The sequence below is a fragment of the Bicyclus anynana genome, chromosome 9, assembly GCF_947172395.1.
Source record: "Bicyclus anynana chromosome 9, ilBicAnyn1.1, whole genome shotgun sequence".
NCBI lineage: Eukaryota > Metazoa > Arthropoda > Insecta > Lepidoptera > Nymphalidae > Bicyclus > Bicyclus anynana.
Window position 1 is genome coordinate 1,282,765 of NC_069091.1, and position 25,849 is coordinate 1,308,613.

Genomic DNA, 25,849 nt, shown 5'->3' on the forward strand with positions numbered 1-25,849 from the left:
TTACGGGGACTTGTACACGGCAAAACACATACTTTCATACTGTTTTTTTATAAATAAAAGTTATACATTTTTAGTAGATAGATATATAAATTATTTAATTTACAATACATATAGGTAACAGGAATAATTATCTTCGTTGTCTCTTAAATTTCAAGCATACTATCTAAATTGAACGGCAAGTTTTATTTAGTTTTAATCCTGTTGTTAAAGCTTGCCTTATGGGAAAAATATACTTTACTTAATTACTCGCAACAGTATGAAAATAAGTATTTAAATTCGTAATAGACTTAATTTTCTACATTTATTTTTCAAAATAGGTATCTAATCTATATATTTTTGGGATAATATTATTGTTTAAAGCATTTATTAATAAGTAATATACATTATTACAATACCTAAATCTTACAGTTTACAACATATTAATACTATAAAAGGGACTATTATCCTATAACTGTAGTAAGTGTAAGGTATAATATTCTACAAACGAAGCTGGCTGTCGGTTTGTCTGCGGGTTTTGTTGTGCAGTGTTTCTAAGCAGTGTGAAGCGGGCAACAAAAGACAATTTCAAATATGTTTCAATTTGACTAAAGTGTGACTTAATCCAATTAATGTGTTTTGTGTCATTATCTTATTATAACGTTTTATCTAAAATTTTAAACTATACCTACAAAATTTTACAATACGTTTATATACTATAGTCTTCTAATTTTTTTAATATTTAATACATTAAAAACATTTAGAAATTATGAAAAATATAAACTCAGATCATGAAATTGCTACAAAACATTTACAATATATTTTAATGAAATAGGCAATTTACTCGTGTAAAAGTTGTTTGTTTCCAAACATTTTTGGTACTAAGAAATTCATCTACTGTTGGCACCAAGACTTGAATTTTAAACTAAGACTAAGCATTTGCGCCTAAGGCTAAGGAGGTTTCATTATTATTACGACGCACAAAACGGAGACCGTTGTTGACCGTGGTTTCGTATGTTACGAATAGTTGATTAGTTTTGTTTGCTAATTCCTGTTATGCAAACTATTTTCTTAAATGTGGATGGTGTATTTGTTTCTTTATAATACTAGGAGATGTTCCGACGATGTATTTATTGAACAGTGATACGTGGTGTTTGCGCACTGTATGCATACGCACCTGCGTGGAGGCGGCGGCGGCTGCGGCGACGGCGCCGGCGGCGGCGGGGTGCCGCGCGAGCGCCGCGCCGAGCTTCAGTGCGTACACGCCCGACAGCTTGCGCAGCGACTGCAGGCGGAGCCGGAGCTCGCCCAGTCTGCACCATGTGACAAGTAGTTAGGATTGACGTAGTGGCATGCATAAAGTTTCAATGTAAGCACTAGGCAGGTTCATGCCTGCCTTTTTTTTAAATTCGGTTAACCTCTTGACTCCTAAATGGACGACCGGTCGCCCATCGTATCCGTTACGTGACATGTAAAAAAATATAAAGTAAACTAAGGGCAATAGGCGAGCACAGTATCATGCTCCGCGCGATAGAAGAATATAAAGATTTTTTTAAATGGCTCACAACGGTAGATTGAAACCGCATTCCCTGACTGTCGGCTTCTTCAACGCAGACGGGCTTTTCGATAAAATACTCGCGGGCAAAAGCGGTGATATTTTCTTGTTTCGGACCTTTTGAAGCGTGTTTTTTTTCCAGTCTTTTAAATTTTTTTAAAACTATTTTTGTACATTATTTGGTACACTAAATAGATATTTTGTGACAATAAAGCTTTTCTGTATTTATAAGTAAAGTAGGTATATTTGAATTTGCTTCGAGTAAACAACAAAATTCTCTACAGTGAATATTTTATCTCTAGACAAACTAGACAATGTTAATGTTAACTTATACAACTTTTCAGCCACATTGTCAAATATCAGCTACAAATTACGTGGTACGTTATCTCGTTCCTACGCCCAGAATTTTTACCTTAGCATTACCTGGTAACCCTGTTAGCTACGAGAATCAAGAATTTTCGTAAATAAAAAAATGAGATAAAATTAAAAAAAAAAATATAACTTCATAGTAATCAATTGTAAAAATGATCCTCGGATCCTGGATATAGTATAGGTAGGTAATATAAAATTGTACTTTACCTTCTGCACACGTCCTGAGCATCTGCCCCCTTGAGCAACTGAGCGGCGTCTCTCAGAGCCAGCACCCTCGGCTCAGCTCTGCTCAGCTCGTCTCTCAGCTCACTGAATCTCCTGAAGTCTTTCCTCAGCTCGTGCGGCGGCCGCGTCAGCCGCAGCGGTTCCCGCGCGCGGACCGTGCGTTCCGCCGCAGCTAGCTGAGCCACTAACTCTATCACTGTTGACAACAAACACACAGTGTTAAATAATAATCATCATTATCAGCTTATTTACAAACTAGCGGACGCCCGCGATTTTGTCCGCGTGGAATCCTGTTTTTCACAAATCCCGCTAAAACCATGGATTTTTCGGAGATCAAAAGTATGTGTTAATCCAGAGTAAAATCTATTTCCATTCCAAATTTCAACCAAATCGCTTCAGTAGCCGCTGTGTAAAGGAGAAACAAACATACACTCTTATACACACACACACAAACTTTCGCCTTTATAATATTAGTGTGCGTTTTAAGAAATTAAATATCACGTCTCAATCGGTGAAGGAAAACATCGTGAGGAAACCTGCATACCAGAGAATTATCTCAATTCTCTGGGAGTGTGAAGTCTGCCAATCTACATTGGGCCAGCGTGGTGGACTATTGGCCTTACCCCTCTCATTCTGAGAATTGAGCTCAGCAGTGAGCCGAATATGGGTTGATGATGACGACAAATACTTATTAGTGTGATTTTTCGTAGGACGTAGGCTAAGACTCACCATTCTGCGCAAATGCGGGTTTGCTATAAGCACGGTGGTGTAACCATCAATTTCCCTACTCCAAGATTTTACATGGGGTTTTTTTTTAATTAATATTATATAGCACAAGCCAGTACATTCAGACATGTTCCGTTGAAACCATAGGCTTAAAGACATATTAAAAGGCGTTTTCATTTTCCGAACATCTTACTCCACGATCACGACCGCTTAATATTCTTTCCATACGCTTAAAAGTTAAGTTAAGTTACGATGTCACAGATCAAACTTACAAAGCTATAGCTTGGCAAATTCGATAATGACACTCCCATGATATGCGGGCGACGGGGACGGAAGGACTGCGCAGGTGTGATATCGCGGGCGAAGCAGAGGCTGGAAGTGGGGTGCATCAGTGGTGGTTTTATCTGTCATCGCCACCCCCCGCCCTCCGCGGACCATCGGGAAAGTTACGAACGAATTTGCAACTTCTGACGGCCTCCGTGGTGCAGTGGTGTGCGCGGTGGATTTACAAGACGGAGGTCCTGGATTGGATCCTCGGCTGGGCAGATTGAGGTTTCCTTAATTGGTCCAGGTCTGGCTGGTGGGAGGCTTCTGCCGTGGCAAGTTACCACCCTACCGGCAAAGACGTACCGCCAAGCGATTTAGCGTTCGGGAACGATGTCGTGTAGAAACCGAAAGGGGTGTGGATTTCCATCCTCCTAACAAGTTAGCTCACTTCGATCTTATATTGCACCATCACTTTGTTGAATTGTGTGTATGTACGCCCTAAATTGTTGCTCCTATTAAATGTGAAAACACTGTTTATTTTTATACTCTGGCAACTCTCTGTCGAGACGTCATTCTCTCACTTTTTTACCTTTAAGTCATCGCCATGTAGCTCTTATATTTTTTCTCCAAAATATAAATTACATTAATTGTTGTATCTTATAAATGTTAAATATCTATACTAATATTATAAAGCTGAAGAGTTTGTTTGTTTGTTTGTTTGATTGAACGCGCTAATCTCAGGAACTACTGGTCCGATTTGAAAAATTCTTTCAGTATTAGATAGCCCATTTATCGAGGAAAGCTATAGGCTATATACTATCCCCGTATTCCTACGGGAACGGGAACCACGCGAGTGAAACCGCGCGGCGTCAGCTAGTTATTACATAAATGTGATTCAAGCTCAAGAACAAGTTTTATTGTCTATCTGCCCCCATATTAGAACACACTTACCATCAGGGGTGATTGTAGTCAAGGGTTAACTTGTAAAAAAAAAGTAGGTACTGTATAGCGTCGAAGGTAATAAATAAGGCTCACCAATATCATGGAACTCCCTATTGTGCACCAGCGCAGTCTGCAGGCGACCCTGCCACGCCGCAGCGTTGGAGCAGGCGCGGTCCCAGCGCTGGTTGGCGCCCACCAGCCTCTCCTGCACGCGTTGCCCGTCGGCCGGCGACTTGGCGTGGCGGGTGACGTGCGAGCCCACCACGTTGAGAGACACCACCAACGCTTTGTGGGAGTCCAGGTCTAGGAGGAACTCGCGGTGGTCCTGGAAATTGTGATGGATTGTAATGTGTAGCAGATAGAATTGCAACCGCTGTAGTAAAGGTATACCTATGAATATAGTAGCCGACTAGGATAAGTGTTTGTAAATCCTTGTAAATCCCCGTTCCTTGCGTTACTGGGAAGCAAGTGGACAGTTCTCCTTGAGCCAACATAGTCCAAACCCAAGTTCTGAGTCAGAAAACGCCATAAAGTTCATATCCCGACGTTCTTTTATCAATCGGGCTCGACTTCAGAGCTTCTGTGCTAACCCAAACAGCCCGGTCTCGATGCGGTAATACATTTAAAAAGCTTATGGAAAATATGCCACCAGCAAATAACACGTTCAAGCAGGCTACTATAAGGTATTGAAATAGGCATGGTAATTCAATATTCCCCAACCCTCTAAATAGGCGAAAAATTCGAGTGGATAAGGGATTCCACCTGTCGTGGACTTCTAGAATTCGAGATCGTAGTTTTATTCACCTGTATAGCATCTTCAGCCCTCCAACTCCTACCCGTAAATGGGTCACGAAGTATGGGTACTGTAGTGTTTGTGTCTATATATACACCGGTAGTGGGAGAAAACGGACAGTCTGTCTCTGTCATCGAGAGATGGCGGACGTGTGCCGCTGGCAGAGTGAGACAGAGACTTACCGTTATTATAGTAAGGACAAGGGACCTTACAGGTACGTTTCCTTGGAGCTATTGAGACAATTACCTGTATAGCGTCTTCCAGCGCGTCGTACTGCTCGGGCGGGTCGCTCCTCGCCTCGTCCGTGGCCTCAGCGAACTGTAGCCACTGCTCCAGTCGCCACAGGTCGTTGTCCAGCTGCTTCCAGTTGCGGTCCGAGCACAGCGGACACGTCAGCCGTCCGGACTCGCTACAACACATGGACCTTGTACATGTAATCCAAATAAAAAAATCCAGGTACGAGGTATGACGTCAGAGGGGAGTGAGTGAGGTACGGGTTACAAGCTTCTTCATTCATTGTACATCTCATGTCAATGAAAGCTAACATTTCCCTCCACTCTATCATCATACCCTGTATAGTCTATGTATTCCGGGAAGTCCATTTGCCTTTTGAATGTTGTGGTAAATTGACAGCGTTTGTGTGTATAAACTGTGCTCAAATTTTTGAAACTGAATTTGGCAATGAAGATTTTGCACAGAATTTCAACTACAAAGTTGAGGGTTGTGTGTATCAATATATAATTAATCTCTCATTTATTTATTACTTCTTTTTTTTTTAATTTTTAACAATATAAGTACAAAACATTATTAAAAATTTATAATTTTTTTTTTGTGTGTATCAATCATTATTACATCACAAATTGTAGCGTGTACCATATAACATTAGGTACCTACATATTAAACTTCATGCGAGTTTAAAAAATTGCGTTATTATAAAATGAAATTATTTAATTAAATAATAATTATTAATTAAATAGATTAATAATAAAAAAATCAAATTACAACAAATATCCCACGTTCAAGAAAAGTACATAGTTAGTACTAAAATACCTACATAATTCAAATGAAATATAAATATACAAATATAAAAAAAATAATTCAGAAATTAATACACATTTCCAACTACACAGTCACTTACACTACAGCCATTTTGATAAGCCACTTTTGACTGATATATACAATAATAATTGCGTTTTATTACGTTAAAATTAAACAATAATTAGAAAAAAATGTATTTGTTTTGTAATAAAATATTATTTCTTTATTTTATAAATCGATGTCCAAAAACATTGAAAAAAAGGTGTTTTTTATAAAAAAAAATACAAAAAAAGTATGTTTGCACGTCCAAAATTCGTACGTTGCAATGTCAAAATGGATCATTAAAATGGCTGGACATGCATTAATTAAAACATCTAAATAAGCTTTGTTGATAAATTAACAAACACTTTAAATCTAATAAGTTAATTAATCCACCACAAAGATTCGAGTGGAATTAAATTAAATCATTATAAAAAAGTGAATTTAAGTGTGCATACAAATATTAATATGCAATCAAATATAGAAACTAATTTAGTGATACCTATCAAGAAATTCGCTAACAATAAATTTTGTGCAACACTTTTAGTGCTCATTTGTGAAAAGTGCTCAGTGTCAAAACAGTGAAAAAATGAAAAAAGGTAATCAGAGGGCCTAGTGGCAGTTTGATACTGTTACTATCGCGTTGACGTTAACGCGAATTTATATGGAATTGAAACAGCGCCATCTAGTAGCACTACTGCACAACTGTTTCAATTCCTTAAAAATTTGCGTTTACGTCAACGCGATAGTAACAGTATGAAAATATTGAAAACTCCCACTAGGCACACAGTTTAATGTGCTATAAACTTGTCAAATAACGTTTACTTCATAAAACTCATAATTTATTATTTGATTTGGTATTCGACCAAATAATTGGTGTAAATTAGGTGAGTACCTACAGATGATGTGTATTATTATTACCTACTTTAACAATTAAATTCCGATTTTAAGTGAAAATTATTTCTCTGTAAATAGTTTGAAGCACTACAGGAAAGTTGTGAGCGAATTTCTATTTTGTTGAGTATCAACATTTATATGCTGTTAATAGACTATCCAACTTGGTTTACGCCATCTATCCAGCTATATATACTGATGTAATAATTCTGTAACAACTATCTCATTGGATAACAGGTCGAAACGTTTTATTACAGAGGGCCTATTGGCAGTTTGATACTGTTACTATCACGTTAACGTAAACGCGAATTTCTAAGGAATTGAAACAGCGCCATCTAGTGGCACTAATGCACAACTGTTTCAATTCGATGAAAATATTAAAAACTCCCACTAGGCACACTGTTTATTGAAACATATCAAATGTATCTACTATTTAAGATTAATAATAATTGCCAGGTGTGGCTAATATGCATCCGATAGAGAATAAAGTTGGATGGTTGGCGCCAACCAAATTGGCGCGTCTGTATTAAATAGAAAATATTAGGAAGCTGTACTCACTGTTCGCACGTGAGAGCGTACGACGCGGAGTGGGGCAACCTAGGACCAAAAACGACTGTTTAATATCGCATGCCAGGTTAACAAGCAAATAACACTGGATATTTTGAAATATTTTCACTAATAGACTTATATTTTTACATTAAATCACGGGCACGATCTACAGACCGACAAACTGATAAAATATAACAACAATAAGAATAAGAATAATAAGAATAAGAATAACGGACTCTGAATAGAAATACCGAAATATTCACAGATGATTTTATAACGGATGTTCTCTTTCACGGATCCTAACGAATATTAAACAATTTTATCTCTAGTAAACATTTGTTGATAAATAAAAGATGTTTTTAGTTGCGATGAGATCATTACTTAAAGAATAATATAAGAAGACTGATTTGTTTCTAATTAGTTAGGTAATATTAATTTGAAAGATTTTAGATAAAATAAAGAAAAATAAAGCTGATGATATAGGACCGTTATTAAATTTAGAACCTACGTTAGTTTAGAATTTTGTTGTTAAAGAGATTACTGCAGTGTTTAATCACATTAGTGCTAAAGAGTTAAAAGTGGCTTTCACGAACCAAATAAGCCCACCACCAAATCCAAACGTGCTTGTGCGTCTACATTGCATTGCCATACACATAGCTATGCTAAATTCCCTTTTGCATAAAAAATACAGACAAACAGAAGACAATACCCTCCTATATGTTACCGGTGGAGCCCGCTTTTCCTTTTGTAAGTTTAATAATGATCATGCCATAAAAGAAAGCATGTTTAAGTCTGCAAATTTCCTCTAAGAGACAATTTTTTAAAAACATTTAATATTCCATAGGATATCTTTAATCGGAAGGTTTGGCATTTCAATGCAGAAACAAGAATAAATTGGTGGTGATAGATAAATTAAAATATACACAAAATTCAGAGTTTGCGGCCTTCTTCGGTAACATATACAAATTATAATAATATCAGTGGGAATTTATAGATTGAAAAACATTTAAAATCTTACCTCAAGTTGTTGATTTGCAGTTCACGTTTCTTAGCTTGCGCTAGAAGGTCTTCGTATCTTAACGATAGAGATTCAACTTCCTTTAACATGGCTTCATCTTCGTTAGCGTCGCATTCTGTTAGCAACAGTTCTGATAAATGTTTGGCTAGTTCTAAAGTTTGTTCAGGTTTCGCTCCCGCTTTAGCTATTTCTTTAGCGGCTGTCGCTAATTCATCACTGCCAGCGTTTTCTTTTATTTCATGTAGTAAGGATGTTCTTAGTGCTTCTAAATATTCTGAGGTTTCTTTGACAGCGGAAGCTAGTTCGACTCGATATGTCTCTTTCGATGTTAGTGTATCGACTTGTAGCGCTGCATCTGTTTCCCATTTTAAGGTGTCAACCTGTTAAATAAGGGTTGAATTAAAATTTTATAATACATCATTTAAATGTTGCAATAAAAAAATAGTCATAATAATATAGATACTAAAAGTAAACAAATATTCTATTATAAAGGTTAAAGTCAAACCTGTATGGCACTGTCCACATCCCCTACTACTTCGGCCCGAGCTAGTTCTAATCTTGTCCTAACGTCAGCAAATAGTGCGCGGTATTCGCCCACCATGTCAGATACACCAGGTACGGTGGTCACAGCCACTGACAGTCTGTCAGCATCGTCCACTAACGCCTCGCATTCACGAAGGTCTTCTTCAACACCCTTAAAAACAGATTTTGTTATTAAAATCGATTTATGCTTGGGCTTGTTGTATAATCAGAATCGTATTACAAAACAGGACGAAACCAATGCACCAATATTACATTATACATAAGTATAAAATTATAAACATGTTTATGTAATAAATAATAACTGATTATAAATTATGATGCAGATTGTTCCATCGAATTGTTTCATACATATTACGTGAAATGACAAATGGCGAAATGTGGACAATAATAATAATTTAATTACAGTCAATGTACTATAGAAGGTCTTCATGATTCATTTAACGATTATGCATAAATTATGTTGATGTATTATTTTTGCTTACTTAAATACAATAAGTTACATGTATAGTAAATTACTAATACTTACATCTAACTCTTTGAGAGTGGCGATTTTATCAGTAGGCGTAGGAGCAAGATGCAATGCTCTGGTCAATCTAACGTCAGCTTCAGCCAAGGCCACAACTGCTTTACCGTGAGCAGCCACAAATTGTCTATGAGCATCGGCTCCAGCGGCATCTACTCTTCCCCGAAGTTGTTGCCAGCGTCGTACAGCACTTCTCAATCGTGCTGCATCATCAGCTCCTAAGCCACGGAGCTCAATACCTCTAGCAGAAGCCACACGACTGTATGCATCTTCTAATTTCTTTATATCCCCTTCTAAATTATCCAAATCCTTGATAACAGCTTTGGAGACGCTTTCGTCTTCCGCCTCACCTCGCTGTTTACGAGTCTCAATTTTCTCAACGCGTTTTTCAATCGAGTCCAGTTTCTTTTCTACTTTAGGTAGGAGAGAGTTAGCGAGTTCTGCAGATTTTCGTATCTCTTTAAGCGCTTTCTTACGCTGTTCCGACATGTCACAAATATTCTTCCATTTTTTCTCGACAATATCAACTCCTGTGTGTAAGTTACGTAAGTCGAAATTGCCTTTAAGTACATCTGGGTCATTAAATATTAGCTCGCAGAGGTTAAGTAGTTTACCAACTTCTCCGCTCTCGTTTTCTATATATTTATGTATTTCGTCACGTTCCTGGAATTTACTATCAACGGCTTTAGCTGTTAAATGTTCTAGTATGACTGGTGCAGATAAATTAGCTTCTATTGAATGTAATCTCAATCTAATCTCTGTCAAACGTTCCTCTAGTTGAGTGATAGTTTCAAGCAATTCGTTAATTTTAGCAATCCGACTTCTTCCTGTATCTTGTAGTCTATGCCACCGCTCTTGAACATCTTTGAGGTGTTTAGATGTATTTTTGCTGTACGACTTTTCATCCTTTTTGGATAATTCAACTAACGCACTGCCTGTTTCACTAAGCCACTCAAATTCTCGCTCTTTCATGGCTGTTTCCGCTTGAATATCAGAGTTTATCCTTCTTATCAAATCTTGAGGATCTAAAGCTCCTATATCACTAGTGGACGTCGTAGTTTCTAGACGAGATTCTAATATTGTCATCCATTCGGCAAACCGAATTAGTCGGGTGTCAAATATTGTGTAAATTTCTAATCGCTCTTGCAACCTGTGAATTATAATAGATAGTTGATGTTCCAAATCTGCTCGTTGTTGACGGAGTTGCCAGACTTTTTGATTGACTATCCTTATATCTTGTGGACTAAGGCACTCTTTCAATTGTTCTTGAATAACGCTCAGAGCTTCTATTTGCGTTTCAGTGCGATCTATCTTTTTTCTCAAGTCGCTGAACCTGTCAATTGCTTTCTTAAGTTGAGGTCTAGATAGACGATCTTCATCAGAATACGACATTACATCATTTTGTGTTTTAGAGTATAACTTTTGCAAATCACTAGTAATAGTTTCATATTCCCCAATGAGCCCAAGTATTCGAGTTAGGAAGTCACGCCACGTGTCAAGACTAGCTTGTAAATTATCAACCCTTTTAACAATACCAGCATATTCCATTCTTACTGAAGCTCCGTAAGTATCTTCTGTAAACTCTAATACCATTTTAAGGTTTCCTAATAGTTTTTCTGTTAATTTTCTACCTTCAGGTAGTTTGTCTGTGAGATTCTGTATTTTAGTTAAGATCTTGTGTATTCTCTTTATATGGACATACCTCAACTGTAACTTTTCTTTCTCTCTTTCAATTTCTTTAAGCCATCTGAGCAGTTCTGTATAAATTTCTTTATATTCATCCCAGGCCGCAATACGTGTGCACACTTCATCGTGTCTTTCAACTATTCGAGCCAAAGTTTCATTGTGGAGATTAGTAAGTGTATCAAATTTATCTACTAAATCGCGGTTCTTGGTTTCTCTGTTCTCATTCATGAGCACTGACCTTTGTGATGCTAACAAGTTTCTGTGAACGCGACATAAGCGTCGATGTTCTGTTAAGTTTTCGTAGTCAGCTGGTACTGAACCTGACAGGAAAGACTGTAAGTCTAAGAGGTATTCGTTCCACAATCTCAGAGCAGTAGCAGCGTCTCCTGATCTAACTAGCGCGGTCGATAACCTGTGGTAATGGAGGAAGGTGTCCCTGAACATCGCCTGCCATAATTCAAGTATCCTCACGATTGAGTGTTCATCTGATACGTCTCTATCGATGTCTGGAAGCTCCGCTTTAGCGGGCGCAATGTCAGCCTCGCTCTTGCCAAGCGCAATGAGGTTATCGCGTAAAGCTATCAGTTTGTCCTCGACTATTTCGCTATCTTCGTGGACTGGTGTTAGATCCTGTAACAAAAATAATTCAGTCAATTACACTCTTGATATATTAGTATTAAAACTTTTGTGACAGAGCTTGTGCGGGGAAGTGCTACGGCCATTCTTATTTCTACTACCAAGCATCATTGGTGTGTTGTGGTATCCTTCACACCATGACAGCCGGTCTTAAGGCTTGCCACCTACGCCCCATGGATGATGATGGACGCAGGACGGCACTTTCAAAGTTCAAGGACGCGTTTCTTGCGTACTCTGCTATTTGTAGTTCTGTTTATAGGCGTTAGTTTTTGTTGGATGGTGGACCTATTTAGTCTGCTAGTTATTATTACTCAAATCCAGATAAGAGCGATTATTTAAAGTCAGAATTTGTTACGAATTTTATAGCATTTAGCTCCATTTAACATTTACAATAATTCTAATTATACCTACTATAACTATTATATTATTGGTTCGAATTCTTTTATCTATAGCTTGTTATTGTTGATTTGGTATAGTATTGGATATGCGTCAAAAGTCTACACCTATCTACCTGTACCTACTTGAACATATATATTCTGTGCTACTGCTCCTATATTGCACAGCACCTATTAAGGCTATTGATATTATTATTTGTTTAGACAACGTGCCTCGAAAAGCACGTTACACCCTCAGTTCAGGGTCATTAGGTATCATTTGGTAGTGAATAAATGAAAAAAGCCGATGCACGTTGTAGTTGGTTGTAATAATAGTAATTAGTTGAAAGCCCAATATTTTTAGTAAGATTACACGACTTTTATTTTAGTCATACGGTAGCCGAAGAAATCGCATTTAATCCTCTACACTCCACCCAAAAAAGGGCATGGCATATCCCGTCCGTGGAAAGGCCGAGCCCATTTCGGACATAACGCGTGACTGGACACAATAATAAAACAGTTACGGTCACCGTTATACCTTCACTTTGTTTCATGGGCTAAAATAATTATATTAAACCCCTGAGTGTATTACCTAATTTTTAGCATCACTAAAGGATTTAAGTCCTGCCTTAAATCTAACTTGACTCGCTGATCCAATGGTGAGTCTATGTGATTTCAGATCACGAGGTCGTGTGTTCGAATCCTGGGTCGGATTATGGAATACCTACTGAGTAAGTATTTATTTTTTTCAAGAAATTTTCAGTCTTAATTCTCAATCCAGAGCTAAAAGTCAAAAGTCAAGTCAAAGTTCATTAATTTCAATTGGGTTTAGTTTACAAGCGCTTTCGTTTCGTCATATTAATAGATAATGGATAATAATTGGTCGAAATTTAAAATCAAAGCGCAACAAATGCGCTTTAGTCCCAGAAGAGCCCACAAGAAACTCAACCAGGGTTTATTTATTGTTTATTTTACAAATATATCTAGAACTTAGTACACAATCTTTTATTGCAATTTAATGCCAAGTATTTTTATCGCCTAAATAATTCTTAACACTATGATACACCCCTGTTTCTTGGAGAGCTTAGGCCGTGTCATATTTATAATCAACACCCGAAGTAGCCCTAAGCTCCATATCCAGTCTCCTTTAACCCTGTAGTAAACTGTTAAAATAGATAAAAATGATCATGATGATACCAACCTGTCTCATATCGCAGAACATTTCCTTAGCGTGCTGCGCTTTGGCCCTGGCCACCTGCCTGGCCTCGCCCAGGTCGGCCAGCGCCTGGACAGCGCCCGCCACCAGCTGCAGCCGCCTGGCCAGCGAGTCGGCGTCAGCTTGCAGCGCTCTGGAGCCGGTCTCCGCAGCGACCCTGGCGGCTAGGGAACGTAACTCGGCCACACGTGCTTCTTGCTCTAGGCATGCCTGTGGAAGAATGGGCGTGTTAACAATTTCAAATCAAATCACTTCATTTGCAAATTGTAAATATATATGTGCGATCAGATTGGTTCATTGATCAAAAGGGTTTGGCTGGTGGGAGGCTTCGGCCGTGGCTAGTTACCACCCTACCGGCAAAGACGTACCGCCAAGCGATTTAGCGTTCCGGTACGATGCCGTGTAGAAACCGAAAGGAGTGTGGATTTTCATCCTCTCCTAACAAGTTAGCCCGCTTCCATCTTAGACTGCATCATCACTTACCATCAGGTGAGATTGTAGTCAAGGGCTAACTTGTAAAGAATAAAAAAAAACCAATTAAAAATGAGGGTGTAAATCACTAGTTATTTCACACCTAATAATAATTATGATTAACTTGTTCTGAAATTAAATTTATTTAATAAGTTTAGAGCAATTAGATATGGTTAATATATTTTTTATAATATTTTATAAGCAAACCATATATAATTTAAAACAAATAAGTTATGAAATGACATGCGTTTTCTACCTTAATTTTTAATTTGTTTGTTGGTAAACAGTACTCATCAAGAAAGGCAAGTTACTGAGATTAACTATCAATTCGTACCTTATTATAAAAGGAGCGCAGTAAGTTGTTTTGAATACGGTAGGATTTAAATTAAAACTTTTCTGTTGTAAATTACTTTCACTTTAGCAAGGTCAAGTGAAAGTTGAAAGTTTTTCATTTGCTATAACAAGGATACAATAAAATCGATCAGTTAATAAGGACTCTTTTATGAATAAAAAATAAGATTACATTCATTCATTCACAGAAGACATTCTACGTAACAAATTTAAGATAACATTAGTTTTAACTGCGATTTTAATCTAAAATACACACAAAAAATAACCATTTTTTTAATAAATGGGTAACTAATAAATCAATATGTAAGTAGATAATTAAAACGAGGTACAAAGCAAAAAAAAAGGTTTAGTTATTTACTTGATTTTATAAAAAATAAAATTAATATTAATTATTACCAATGACAACTTTTCTCTATAAAAGAAGAAAACTGTTCAGAGTTAAATTAGAGTTGAAATAAGTAAAAATTTAAGCCTGAAAATCGTTTTATTCTACAAAAGACGAAAAAGCAGCATCATTATTCACCAAAGTGAAAAATTCAACAATCGTTCATTTGTAGCTTGGCAACTTCGTTCGTAACACTCCCGATGGGCCGCGCGGGCGGAGGACGTGTAGCTATGAATGAAAAACCCACGACTGATGCACCTCACTTTCCCTCACGCACGATTCACACCTGCGCAGTTTTTCCCCCGTCGCCCGCATATCATGGGAATGTCATCAACGTGCCAGACTATAATACTAAATGCCCGATACCGATTACCTAACAATGACATGATGAACTAGATTAGAAAGTGCCGACTCAAATGTTCTTACAGTTGCAGGTCACAGCATAACTATTGCAGGCTGCAACTATGCAAAAGAACTAAATCAAGGTGACTTTTCTAACTGTTGTAGGTATTTAATAGTATTTAATGATAGTTTTGTACTTATTGTATATTGGTAGATATTTAATATATAGACTAAAATTATAAAGCTGAAGAGTTTGTTTGTTTGTTTATCTAGGTAGGTATACTAATATTATAAAGCTGATGAGTTTGTTTGAGTGTTTGCTTGAACGCGTTAATCTTAGAAACTACTGGTCCGATTGGAATAATTCTTTCAGTGATTGATAGCCCATTTATCAAGGAAGGCTATAGGCTATATATTATCTTCGTATTCCTACGGAAACGGAAAATAACGGGTGAAACCGCGCGACATTACCTAGTACTTAATAATATATTGACGTTTTGACGACCTCTTTTTGCAATCATGATCCTAGTTAGGTATTTTTTTTTTATTCTTTACAAGCTAGCCTTTGACTACAATCTCACCTGATGGTAAGTGATGATGCAGTCTAAGATGGAAGCGGGCTAACTTGTTAGGAGGAGGATGAAAATCCACACCCCTTTCGGTTTCTACACGGCATCGTACCGGAACGCTAAATCGCTTGGCGGTACGTCTTTGCCGGTAGGGTGGTAACTAGCCACGGCCGAAGCCTCCCACCAGCCAGACCTGAACAAATTATGAAAATCTCTATCTGCCCAGCCGGGGATCGAACCCAGGACCTCTGTTTTGTAAATCCACCGCGCATACCACTGCGCCACGGAGGCCGCCAAAATATTCCTAATGAATATCAAAATATATAAATAATGTAAATTTTGTTACGTTGTGATTTTGTTACCTTGAAGAAGTAAGCAGGCTACTTTTTGTCGTTTTGTTTTTGGAGCAAAATGAAAATTTTCGCAGACAGAGTCGTGTTTTTCATACCTACTCGTAAATTCATTATGAACCTTCGCAATGGTTGAATTACCCATAAATGTTAAAAATCTCTCAGTAAGTAATGTTACAAATAATTCATCCCAGTCTAATAAACAATGGACCAGAATTCTTCAAAGCGAAAACATTTTATAAATTAAAAGCAAATTATAATTAGACGGGCGTCATGCGTGTATACTGTAAGTCGCTGTAAGAAACACGTCTAAAAATACAGGCAGCAGCATTTTAATATCTTTCAGACAACGTCAATCGTTGCTCGTACATTCCTCGCCCGAAATATACCAGTATTTTGATCCCCAATAGATCAACGGTTATTGGGGCCGAACTTAACTCACGGCTTTGCGAGTCCTTTGGTTCGATTCCCACACACTACATTTACTATTGTCGCAAACACCCCTATAGCATCAACGACATTTTACACCGTAGACATGTTACGTGTATACCAAATCACCGCAAAAAGTAAGCCGAATTTAGCTACAACACTAGCGCACAAATACACAATTTTGTGTTTAATTCCATTACATATTTATGTGTATATGCCAATCCGCATTGGGCCAGCGTTGTGGACTATTGACCTAACCCCTCTCATTCTGAGAGGAGAGTCGTGCTCAGCAGTGAGCCAAATATGGTTTGTAATGATGATGATGATGATTTATATACAGTTTTTAAAGTTCCAAAACATACAACTCGGCATTGTATATTTATATTTAGATAGGTATTATTTGTTTAAATAAATTTCGTTGTTTACTATGCGACTCAATGAAATGCGCTTTTGTTCGCCTCAGTTTTGGCGCGTTAGTGACATATCTCTGTTATAAAATCTTTGCCTAGCACAGTATTTCGTTTAATTTAGACAGGAAAAGGACACCTATTGGTGGTAGGTGCTAAACAAATTTTTAGTTACTACTAGCGAATAGATGTTGTACCAATGTGTTAGAAGGTAAAAGGCCAATGGTATAATTCTTAATTTTACAGAAGCATGATGGGACTTCATGAGTAGAAAAAAAAAGCCAAAAAAATATTCTTACATCAGGCTTCAGGTATTACTGTAATCAAGCGAAAGCCTATCAACCAATAAAAAACAGCATAACGACGTGCTCTTAATTAGTGTAGAAAGTGGAATTAAAAACGTCTGTAAAATCTTTTGTACGTAAAATATGACATTGTATAGAGGAAACGTGTCATTTCGTAACAAGTCGCTGACACTATTGGGCGGTATTATGTTATGTTCGCTTCATTACCAAATAACCTACATTACGCGGGACGTGTGAAATTACATTCCATCTCATTAATAGACTGCCTCTGTAGCCAAGTGGCAAGTCGATTCTCTTTCTACGATCGCAAACGACATTTGCTATCGACAGGTCACGTGAACAAGATCTGTCATTCCCATAGTCTCAATTTTTTAGTTTTCGAAGCGTTTGCGATCTAATGAAAGACTAAGTCAGGACGGAGTTAGCCGCACCTCCGTCTGTATCGATTTCGGCTTAGGAATATATTTTTATTTACGCAATACAGTACCAAGTCCAAGGACCGTACACTATGAAGAAGCAAAGATTACTCGCCAAGAGAATGATAACAATTCTGTGAAACGAAGGGTAAATTATGAATGCCAATTTTGGTGATGGGCTAATTTGTGGAAAGGGCGCGAGCTTTAAGACATCAAAAGAAGGACTAATAAACTTTAGTGAGTCAGTAGTCAGGACGGAGCTAGACGCACCTCCGTTGTATCGATCTCGGTTTAGGAATACCTATATTTTTATAAACACAATATTCAGTACTAATTCCAAGGACCGTACACGATGAAGGAGCAAAGATTACTCGCCAAGAGAGTGATAACAATTCTGTGAAATAAAGGGTAATTCATAATTTAGAATGCCAATTTTGATGATGGGCTAATTCGTGGAAAGGGAACGAGCTTTAAGACATTAAAAGAAAGACTAATAAACTTGAGTGAGTCAGTAGTCAGGACGGAGTTAGCCGCACCTCCGTTGTATCGATCTCGGCTCGCGGCACGTACAGGCGCCGGCCGCAAGGGCGCGCCACAATTAAAACTATTCTATCAGCTATCACTGAATGACTGATGAATTAAGAATATCTACGACAGGACAGAGCCCCTAGGATTCACGAAAAAACGGTGAAGGAAAAATATCGTGAGGAAACCTGCATACCAGAGAATTTTCTTAATTCTCTGCGTGTATAAAGTCTGCCAATCCCCATTGGGCCAGCGTGGTGGACCATTTGCCTAACCCCTCTAATTCTGGAAGGAGACACGAGCTCAGCAGTGAGCCGAATGATGACATAGTATAATATACTATGTACATAACAATAAATAGCAATTGAAACCGTCGCGAGGTTACGAGTCTCGTCGAAAGTGCGTCAGATAGCAAAGTTCATTGAATCTTTATCAAGCCGGTTCCACTCGCGAACGAATTTGCACATAATGGTTGTTGAATTTTGAAAAATACTTCTGTACATTATATATATCATACATTATGTACATAACATGTAATCACATACTTTTTTTGTACATATAAGAGGAAAAGTAATGAAATTTATAAAGGACGAAGTAAAAAAAAACAGCTAGTCTAACAATCAATGCCACTTCTGTGCGATTGTTAGATCTGTAACAGGAAAGCCGCCCTTGGAAAGTTAGCGCGGCGCTAATTATTATGGGCATTGTTACTGGCTACGAATTTCAGTTGTTTTCACAATTAGCACCGCCTTCGCAACGTCGGCCCGCTTCACATACTACTGTTACGTCACAGAATAAATAATATTACAAAGAAGAGTCATTGGTTAGGTATAATACATAATTGTACCATAACTTAAATTAGGTTATTGTACCCTACAATGTTTTATATGAATCGTCGTTATCAACCCATATTCGGCTGACTGCTGAGCTCGAGTCTCCTCTCAGAATGAGAGGGGTTAGGCCAATACGCTGGCCCAATGCGGATTGGCAGACTTCACACACGCAGAGAATTAAGAAAATTCTCTGGTATGCAGGTTTCTTCACGATGTTTTCCTTCACCGTTTGAGACACGTGATATTTTATGAATATATAAGCCATATTATAAGCATAACAAATTTTTCCTCTTCCTCCTAATTAATTTCCTTGTGTAGTCGTATAGGTTACAATACATATAAATATATATATGTACAATAAAATAGTTCAATAGGCGGGAATTGAACCTTAGACGTTTCTGATCTTGACGACCTCTCTAGCGCAGTAGATAATTTTACAATTTTCAATAGAGTCTGTTAGATTCCCAGCTCTGGTCAATTTAAAATTAGGTATATACATAACACCAATTCACTGCTAAACTGCAGAACCGATTTTGATTAATTTTGGTATACACATAAATGTTATCCAGGAGCTAGTTTTCGTACCTACTATGTGTTCTATGTTCTATCTTCTACAGCTAATTTAACCGTAAGGGGTTTAAATAAAAAATAAAAGTATACACAAATTTTCTCGCAATAAAAGTTCCGGGCTAGTATTATAATAAAATAAAATATTTTACTTATAAAGTAAATAGGTAAACTAGTATTAAGTAAATCTTAGTTCTATAATAGGAAGTTGCTTTAACCATAAAGGTAAACTGCGTTTAAAAACGTCTATATCGACGGGTGATGTCATAGGGTATGCAATATTTAAATTAACCCACGGTTCACGGAAAACCACTGAAAAACAATGTATAATGTAATATTGTATCGTATAAAGATAAACAATATAACTTATTGTATTATATAAATAATATATTATATATTATTTATATAATACAATAAAACGACGCGGGTGAAAACACGCGGCATATGCTATAGCTAGCATCACTATTATATAAATAATACATTATGTATTAATAATCTAATCCAGGACTCCTTTTAATATAAAATAATATATACAGATGTTTGGACGTTTGTTTGGATGTGTGTTACTCTTTAACGCCGCTACTACTGAAGTGATTTGGCTGAAATTTGGAATGGAAATAGATTTTACTCCAGATTAACACATAGGCATAGGCATAGGCTTTTTATCCCGAAAAAATCCATGGTTTCCCGAGATTTGCGAAAACTGATGATTTTGATGATATGAATGTTTGTTACTCTTACACGCCTCGACTACTGAATTAGCTGAAATTTGGTATTAAGATATATTACAGCCTGGATTAACACATAGGCATTTTTATCCCGGAAAAATCCATGGTTCCCGAGGGATTTGTGAAAAACTAAATTCCACGCGGACGAAGTCGCGAGCGTCCGCTAGTGTACGACTAATTGTTTCGAATACTATAAACACATAACCATACAAATAGCCAAACAGACAATTAATATGATATTATGGATAACAATTATTACAAACGACCTTAACTTTGCTAAAGACAAAACGTTAGTCATTATGTAAACTTAGTATGGTAATTAATCTTTTTGACTCAAAGTGGTTGTTTCGACGAAATATCTATCTAATACCTACCTATTAAATTATTTAAAACGAGAACGAGACAAGTATTTTTAAACTTCAAATTAGAGTAGTACATCTTTAAAGTTAGTTAAATTATTTGTTAAAAAAATCCATTATTCATTTGCACCATTTCTAATAAGAAAACGTCGATACCTTTGAATTGGATCTTTATTGTTTTTTTTACCTAGATATTGGTAGGTTCTTCTCGGAGCAAGGCGCGTTTGGAACCCTCGTAACTTTAGTTTTAAGTTTTCGACTATTTACCACCATTAAATTAAATAAAATTATGACATAATCTTGACCTTTCAAAAGTGCTTGTAAACTAAGCCTAATTGAAATAAATGAATTTTGAATTTGACTTTGGTACATTTCAAACATTTATGAATTTAATAATTTTAACTTTGAGGAAACTAGACAAGTCGATACCTTATTCAAACAAACATAAGGACATATTCATAGATATCTAACTAAAACTAATTCACGGTCAAAAATAGTAAATACTTATTACTGATTAGATAGCCGTAGCCCACATTTTTAAATAGTATCTCAATACTCCACATGGTATTTTCACATAAACCAGACAATAACACAAAAGGGAGATAACTCGATACAACTTTATACGCAAAGCGATGTCCTCGTATGTGATAACGCCCTCAATATTTGACCTTACAGCTAATCCGTTATCACTCACCTCTTGAAGTGACATGTTGCTAGTCAATCACAACACGTCTGCCACATGTTCCTTATCAGGTCACCACTCACAAAAACACAAAATGTGACTTATTTAACACTAAGTAGTCGCCATGACACATTTTATACACAACTTTTGTCTAATTACCCGCAAAAGTTACGATTATTTTAGTGTAAATATCTTTCAAGGTACCTACATATTAAAAGCACAATCTTTGCAACAATAAAAAAAACGTTGTATCTCTAACACTCTATAAAAAATATGAATAAGAAATCTTTAATTTACTTAAATTTTTTTATTCATCACACAAGAGTTAAAAAAAACAATCCATAGACAATTTTTATCCACACATAACGCAAAAAAAACACAAAGTAGGTCACTGCCGATCTAGAAACTAGATCACAAACTAAATCAATCAGCAGAGACTTCGATTCGATCTAAACTTTGACACGACGAAATAATGCGTATACACGCTCGACGCGTGTTGACCGTAACCGATTTATTAGCCGACTGACGCCATCATACCATAAACAATGCTCCCGGAATTGTATATTTCAAATTTGGAACATTGCACATGCACACGGCCGCTGCCGAAGGTCATTACGACCATCTAGGATTGTTGCAATCCGTCTAGTAACTTGATCCAGTAACTCATTTAAGTGGTCCAGTAACTTGCTTACTAAGTCAAGGGTGGTGAACCACAAACATATCACCTAACTTTTTGTTATTGATATTATTTTATTTAAAAGGTTTAACGCAATTTGCAACACTATACGTGTGACTCGCTTTTTGGAAGCCTAATTTTATGTTTATTTTTTTTCCATTTATTCGTGATGTTTAGTTGCAATTTATCTTTATACTTTTGGATTCTGTGTCAATACAAAAGATAAAATGCTACCGATATTCTAATGTGAGATCAAAAGGCAAATTGAGGCGGAGATAAGGTAGCTATTTCATCCATAACGTTTTTGTGGAAATTGGCTAGTTGTATATGTCAGACAAAATAATGCCCACTCGGATCAATAACGCCTAAACCGATAATATTCTATAATTCTTAGTGTACTTGAAAGTTAAACTAGACCATCGTTTTCTACTAGATTAAATTATTTAGCATTATGTGTGATTCAGATTAAAAGTAAAACGTATTTGCTGCCCGCGCAAAGCCAGAATGGTTGTAATTTATCTCACGGGTAATCTTCAATCTAATATTATAAAGAGGAAAGATTTGATTGTTTGTTTGTTTGCAGTGAATAGGCTCTGAAACTACAGAACCGATTTGATAAGTTCTTTCACTGTTGGGAAGTTAGACTATCCCGGAGTGCCACAGGCTAAATTTTATCCCCGTATTCCTACGGGGACGGCAACTATGCGGGTGAAGCCGCGCGGCGTCTGCTTCTTATTATAAAACTGTCGCTTCCTCCCGACGGTACACTGAAATCTTGATATGCAATTTGACTTTTGATATTGACTTTAATGCGGTTTTCCGTTTACATCATTAGATACTGATTCAATTATTATATTATAGTTTAACATTGATTCCTACATCGTAAGCGTAACAACTTGTATATGTACATTAATATAATTAATCAAAAATTATGTGGACATACAATCTCACAATAACAATAGTTCAGCGGTTGGGGATCGAACTATGACTGTCTTTCCATTCCGTCGCCAAATTTCTAATCGAAAACAACACAATAATAAAATCATTAACGAAGAGAAAACAGCTAAACAAATATGCTTTTGACTTTGTCAATACATAGTTATACAGACTATGTGTAGAACGGTCTCAGCTGTAAATTAAATTAATGACCAATCGATTTAACTGATATAAAATAATATACTCTGTAGGTATTTATTCTTCTATACTTAATACTTATATTGCGTTAGAAGTTTAGAAACGTAATTTCACTCTGAATATACAAAAGTGCTGAAATAAGATAGCAGTACATGTACACTTTTTAAAAATACAAAATAAAACGGTCTTTTTTCCTTTTGGTAAACAAAAAATCATTGCTGTTCGTTAGTCAAAAGCTCGAAAACGACATAACATGTTTTAATTTTTTATTTTGTTATTTTGAGTCTTTTCCTCTTAAATAGGGGTTAAAACTGAAAATACCTCAATTGAGTTACTCAATGGAACAATTTAAAAAAAAAAATATTTTTATTTGATGGTAGGTACGAATAAATAGGTAGAATCATTAAATTTATATTCTAAATGTAACAGATTTATATTTGTTAACTAAAATATTTAGAAGAATAAATTATTTACGGGAATCCATATACTTAGGTACGTATTTTACAAGAGAGTTACTGGAATGACGTAAACATACATTTCCACGTTCGAGTTCACACTATACAAATTGAAATAAATAAATCAACCCAAATTATGCACACAAGTTGGCTGCATTCAAAAACACTGATGTCACTTTAGCGACCTTGGATTTTCGCGCGATTTTTTATCTGTTACGCGCGGGGAATTTGACGTTTCGTTTTTCAAAATGGCGGTGGTTTCGTTTTTTTTTAATTTCTAATTCGATAGTTTTCGTTTGTAAGTCGTAAGTTTTGTTCTTTTTTCGAAATAATGATTATAATTTCGCTCGCTAACGACGTCCAGCCGGTCGGACGTCGGCAGAGCTACTGGCGTGCGGTTGGTTGGTGCGCGTTATCACTCTGTTATCACTAATTAAGTAAAATGCTATTTCGTCGGAGTTAATTACGAGGTTTCGCTTTATTTGGGTGATAACTTTTGCGGATATGGCTTAACGTCACGAGGCCCGTTAATCTATGAGTTTTTGAATTTTTTTCTTTCATAAATTCATTGTATTTTTGTCTTATTTTTTTTTTTATTAATTTACCATATTCAAATACTATGTTACCAAAGGACACCAAAGTTGCTTTACTGGAATAAATAATTATTAATAGGCTACTTTTTATGCCATCTATTTTCCTTGCGCCTATCCGAAACGACTTGACGTTCTTCTACGAAACTGCGTACAAAACTCAAATCATCCTCTTTTACTTTAGTTAGCTTTAAAATAGGGAAAAATCTTTAAAAACAATAAAAAGTAGATTCTACTAGCAAAAATATCAGTAAGAAGTACTCTAAAATAAACAAAGAAAGAAAATGTTTCAATGTAAAAAGACACTGCAAAACGTTTTTATTTGTTGATCTGTCAACCTAGTTTTGCATTACTGACGCGATCTACTTCATCGCTTCAACTTAAGATCTTAATAGAAATAAAAGGGGGCCTGTGACAGCAAGATCTGCCTCATTTTACAAAGCTAAAACTTTGTCAGACTAGCCAGCAAATATGGTCCATATAGTCTAGAGCGCGATGGGTTACCGGGTATCGAGGGTCCAGAATTTCAAACGTTCAAGTAATCCAGAATTACAACCATTCAAGTAACCCAGAATTACAACCATTCAAGTAATTCCAGAATTACAACCATCCAAGTAATCCAGAATTTCAACCATCCAAGTAATCCAGAATTTCAACCATTCAAGAAACCTAGAATTTCAACCATTCAAGTAACCCAGAATTTCAACCATTCAAGTAATACAGCGTAGGTTTTACATTTCTCCCAGTCGTCAGTCCCAGTAGCAACCTTTCGAAACTTCAAACTTTTTCAAAAACACTATTAAAAGTCAAATAATATGGGTCTCTAAACATGATTCTTCATGATATCCCTTAATACGTTTTCTAATTAGAAAAACGCCTGGATCTTATTAGCCACTACCTCTGAAAGCCATCACATTTGAACACCGCACTTGGCTACCGTATTTATGAGTATTTACTTGTAGTTTGGTAGAAGCAGCTGATAAACTTTCAGCTTTTATAAAATGAGGTAGGTCAGGCTATGACAGGCTCTTAGTTCAAAAGTTATTTGTATAACAATACCTTGTACAGGTATCTACTTTGCCGGCTGCGTAACAATAGTTTAATATTCACGTAATAGCAATGTTCAGAGTCAGTTAAGTAATCAAGAGGGTTCCGAAATTAATTGGCCATGGTATTTCTATTGACGCCTTTCTAATCGATTTTGAAAAACTCACTGTGCTATTTACTTGCTATTATTTACTACTCGATATTACTAACTCTGACGTAAGCCCTCATTCGCACGAGAGTTTTTTTAACGGACGTTATAAAAGCCCTCAAATATAGTTTAAAGTTAAATGAAGGTCTATTTCCAACGCCCAAAATTGAAAATGCAACACTGCTCGAAAAAAAGCGTCGCGTTTTAAAAACGCTGTCGTGTGAACATATATTCGTAGGTACGTGGGAATGCATTTGTTGTATTTAAACGCTTTTTAGCGTCCACAGAGGACCAATTGGGTTTGATTGACATCGATTGAGATCTATTTGAGAATGTATTTCGTAAACCATGATGTTCTATGCAAAACCATATTTTAATGTTTAAAGAGTTAATTTTTCATGATTTTTATTTACCTATTCATATTTCTGCTAATCACACGGCAGTTAATTAGGATTCACCTAAATAAGAAAGGTAGCCTATACAAATAATGCCATCGATATAAATCGTTAGATGGGTCCTTCCATATTAAAAAACGCCCAATGTTATGTCATTACTCAAAGACGTGTACGCTCTTACGCATCTTAACATAGTATGCAACAAGCGCATGCTGTGACTTGAAAAAATATTTTACTGTTTTTTTCCTGTTTAGTCCCATAATTATACCTTCGTGATCATTTTAGAAGTGTAAAACACAAGCCGCAACACGAA

General features: G+C 36.5%; 1 protein-coding gene across 3 annotated transcripts in view; it reads right to left on the reverse strand.

The window, feature by feature from the left end:
- The window catches only part of LOC112043184 (muscle-specific protein 300 kDa), a 140,247-nt gene that overhangs the window by 23,122 nt on the left and 91,276 nt on the right, over nucleotides 1–25,849 (reverse strand). For all 3 annotated transcript variants that reach the window (XM_052883332.1, XM_052883333.1, XM_052883331.1), the window contains 4 exons: nucleotides 13,358–13,582; nucleotides 9,464–11,776; nucleotides 8,900–9,088; nucleotides 8,395–8,774 (listed from right to left, as the gene is read on the reverse strand). In XM_052883332.1, the coding sequence (XP_052739292.1) occupies nucleotides 8,395–8,774; nucleotides 8,900–9,088; nucleotides 9,464–11,776; nucleotides 13,358–13,582 (3,107 nt within the window). The remainder of the gene's footprint in view (nucleotides 1–8,394; nucleotides 8,775–8,899; nucleotides 9,089–9,463; nucleotides 11,777–13,357; nucleotides 13,583–25,849) is intronic.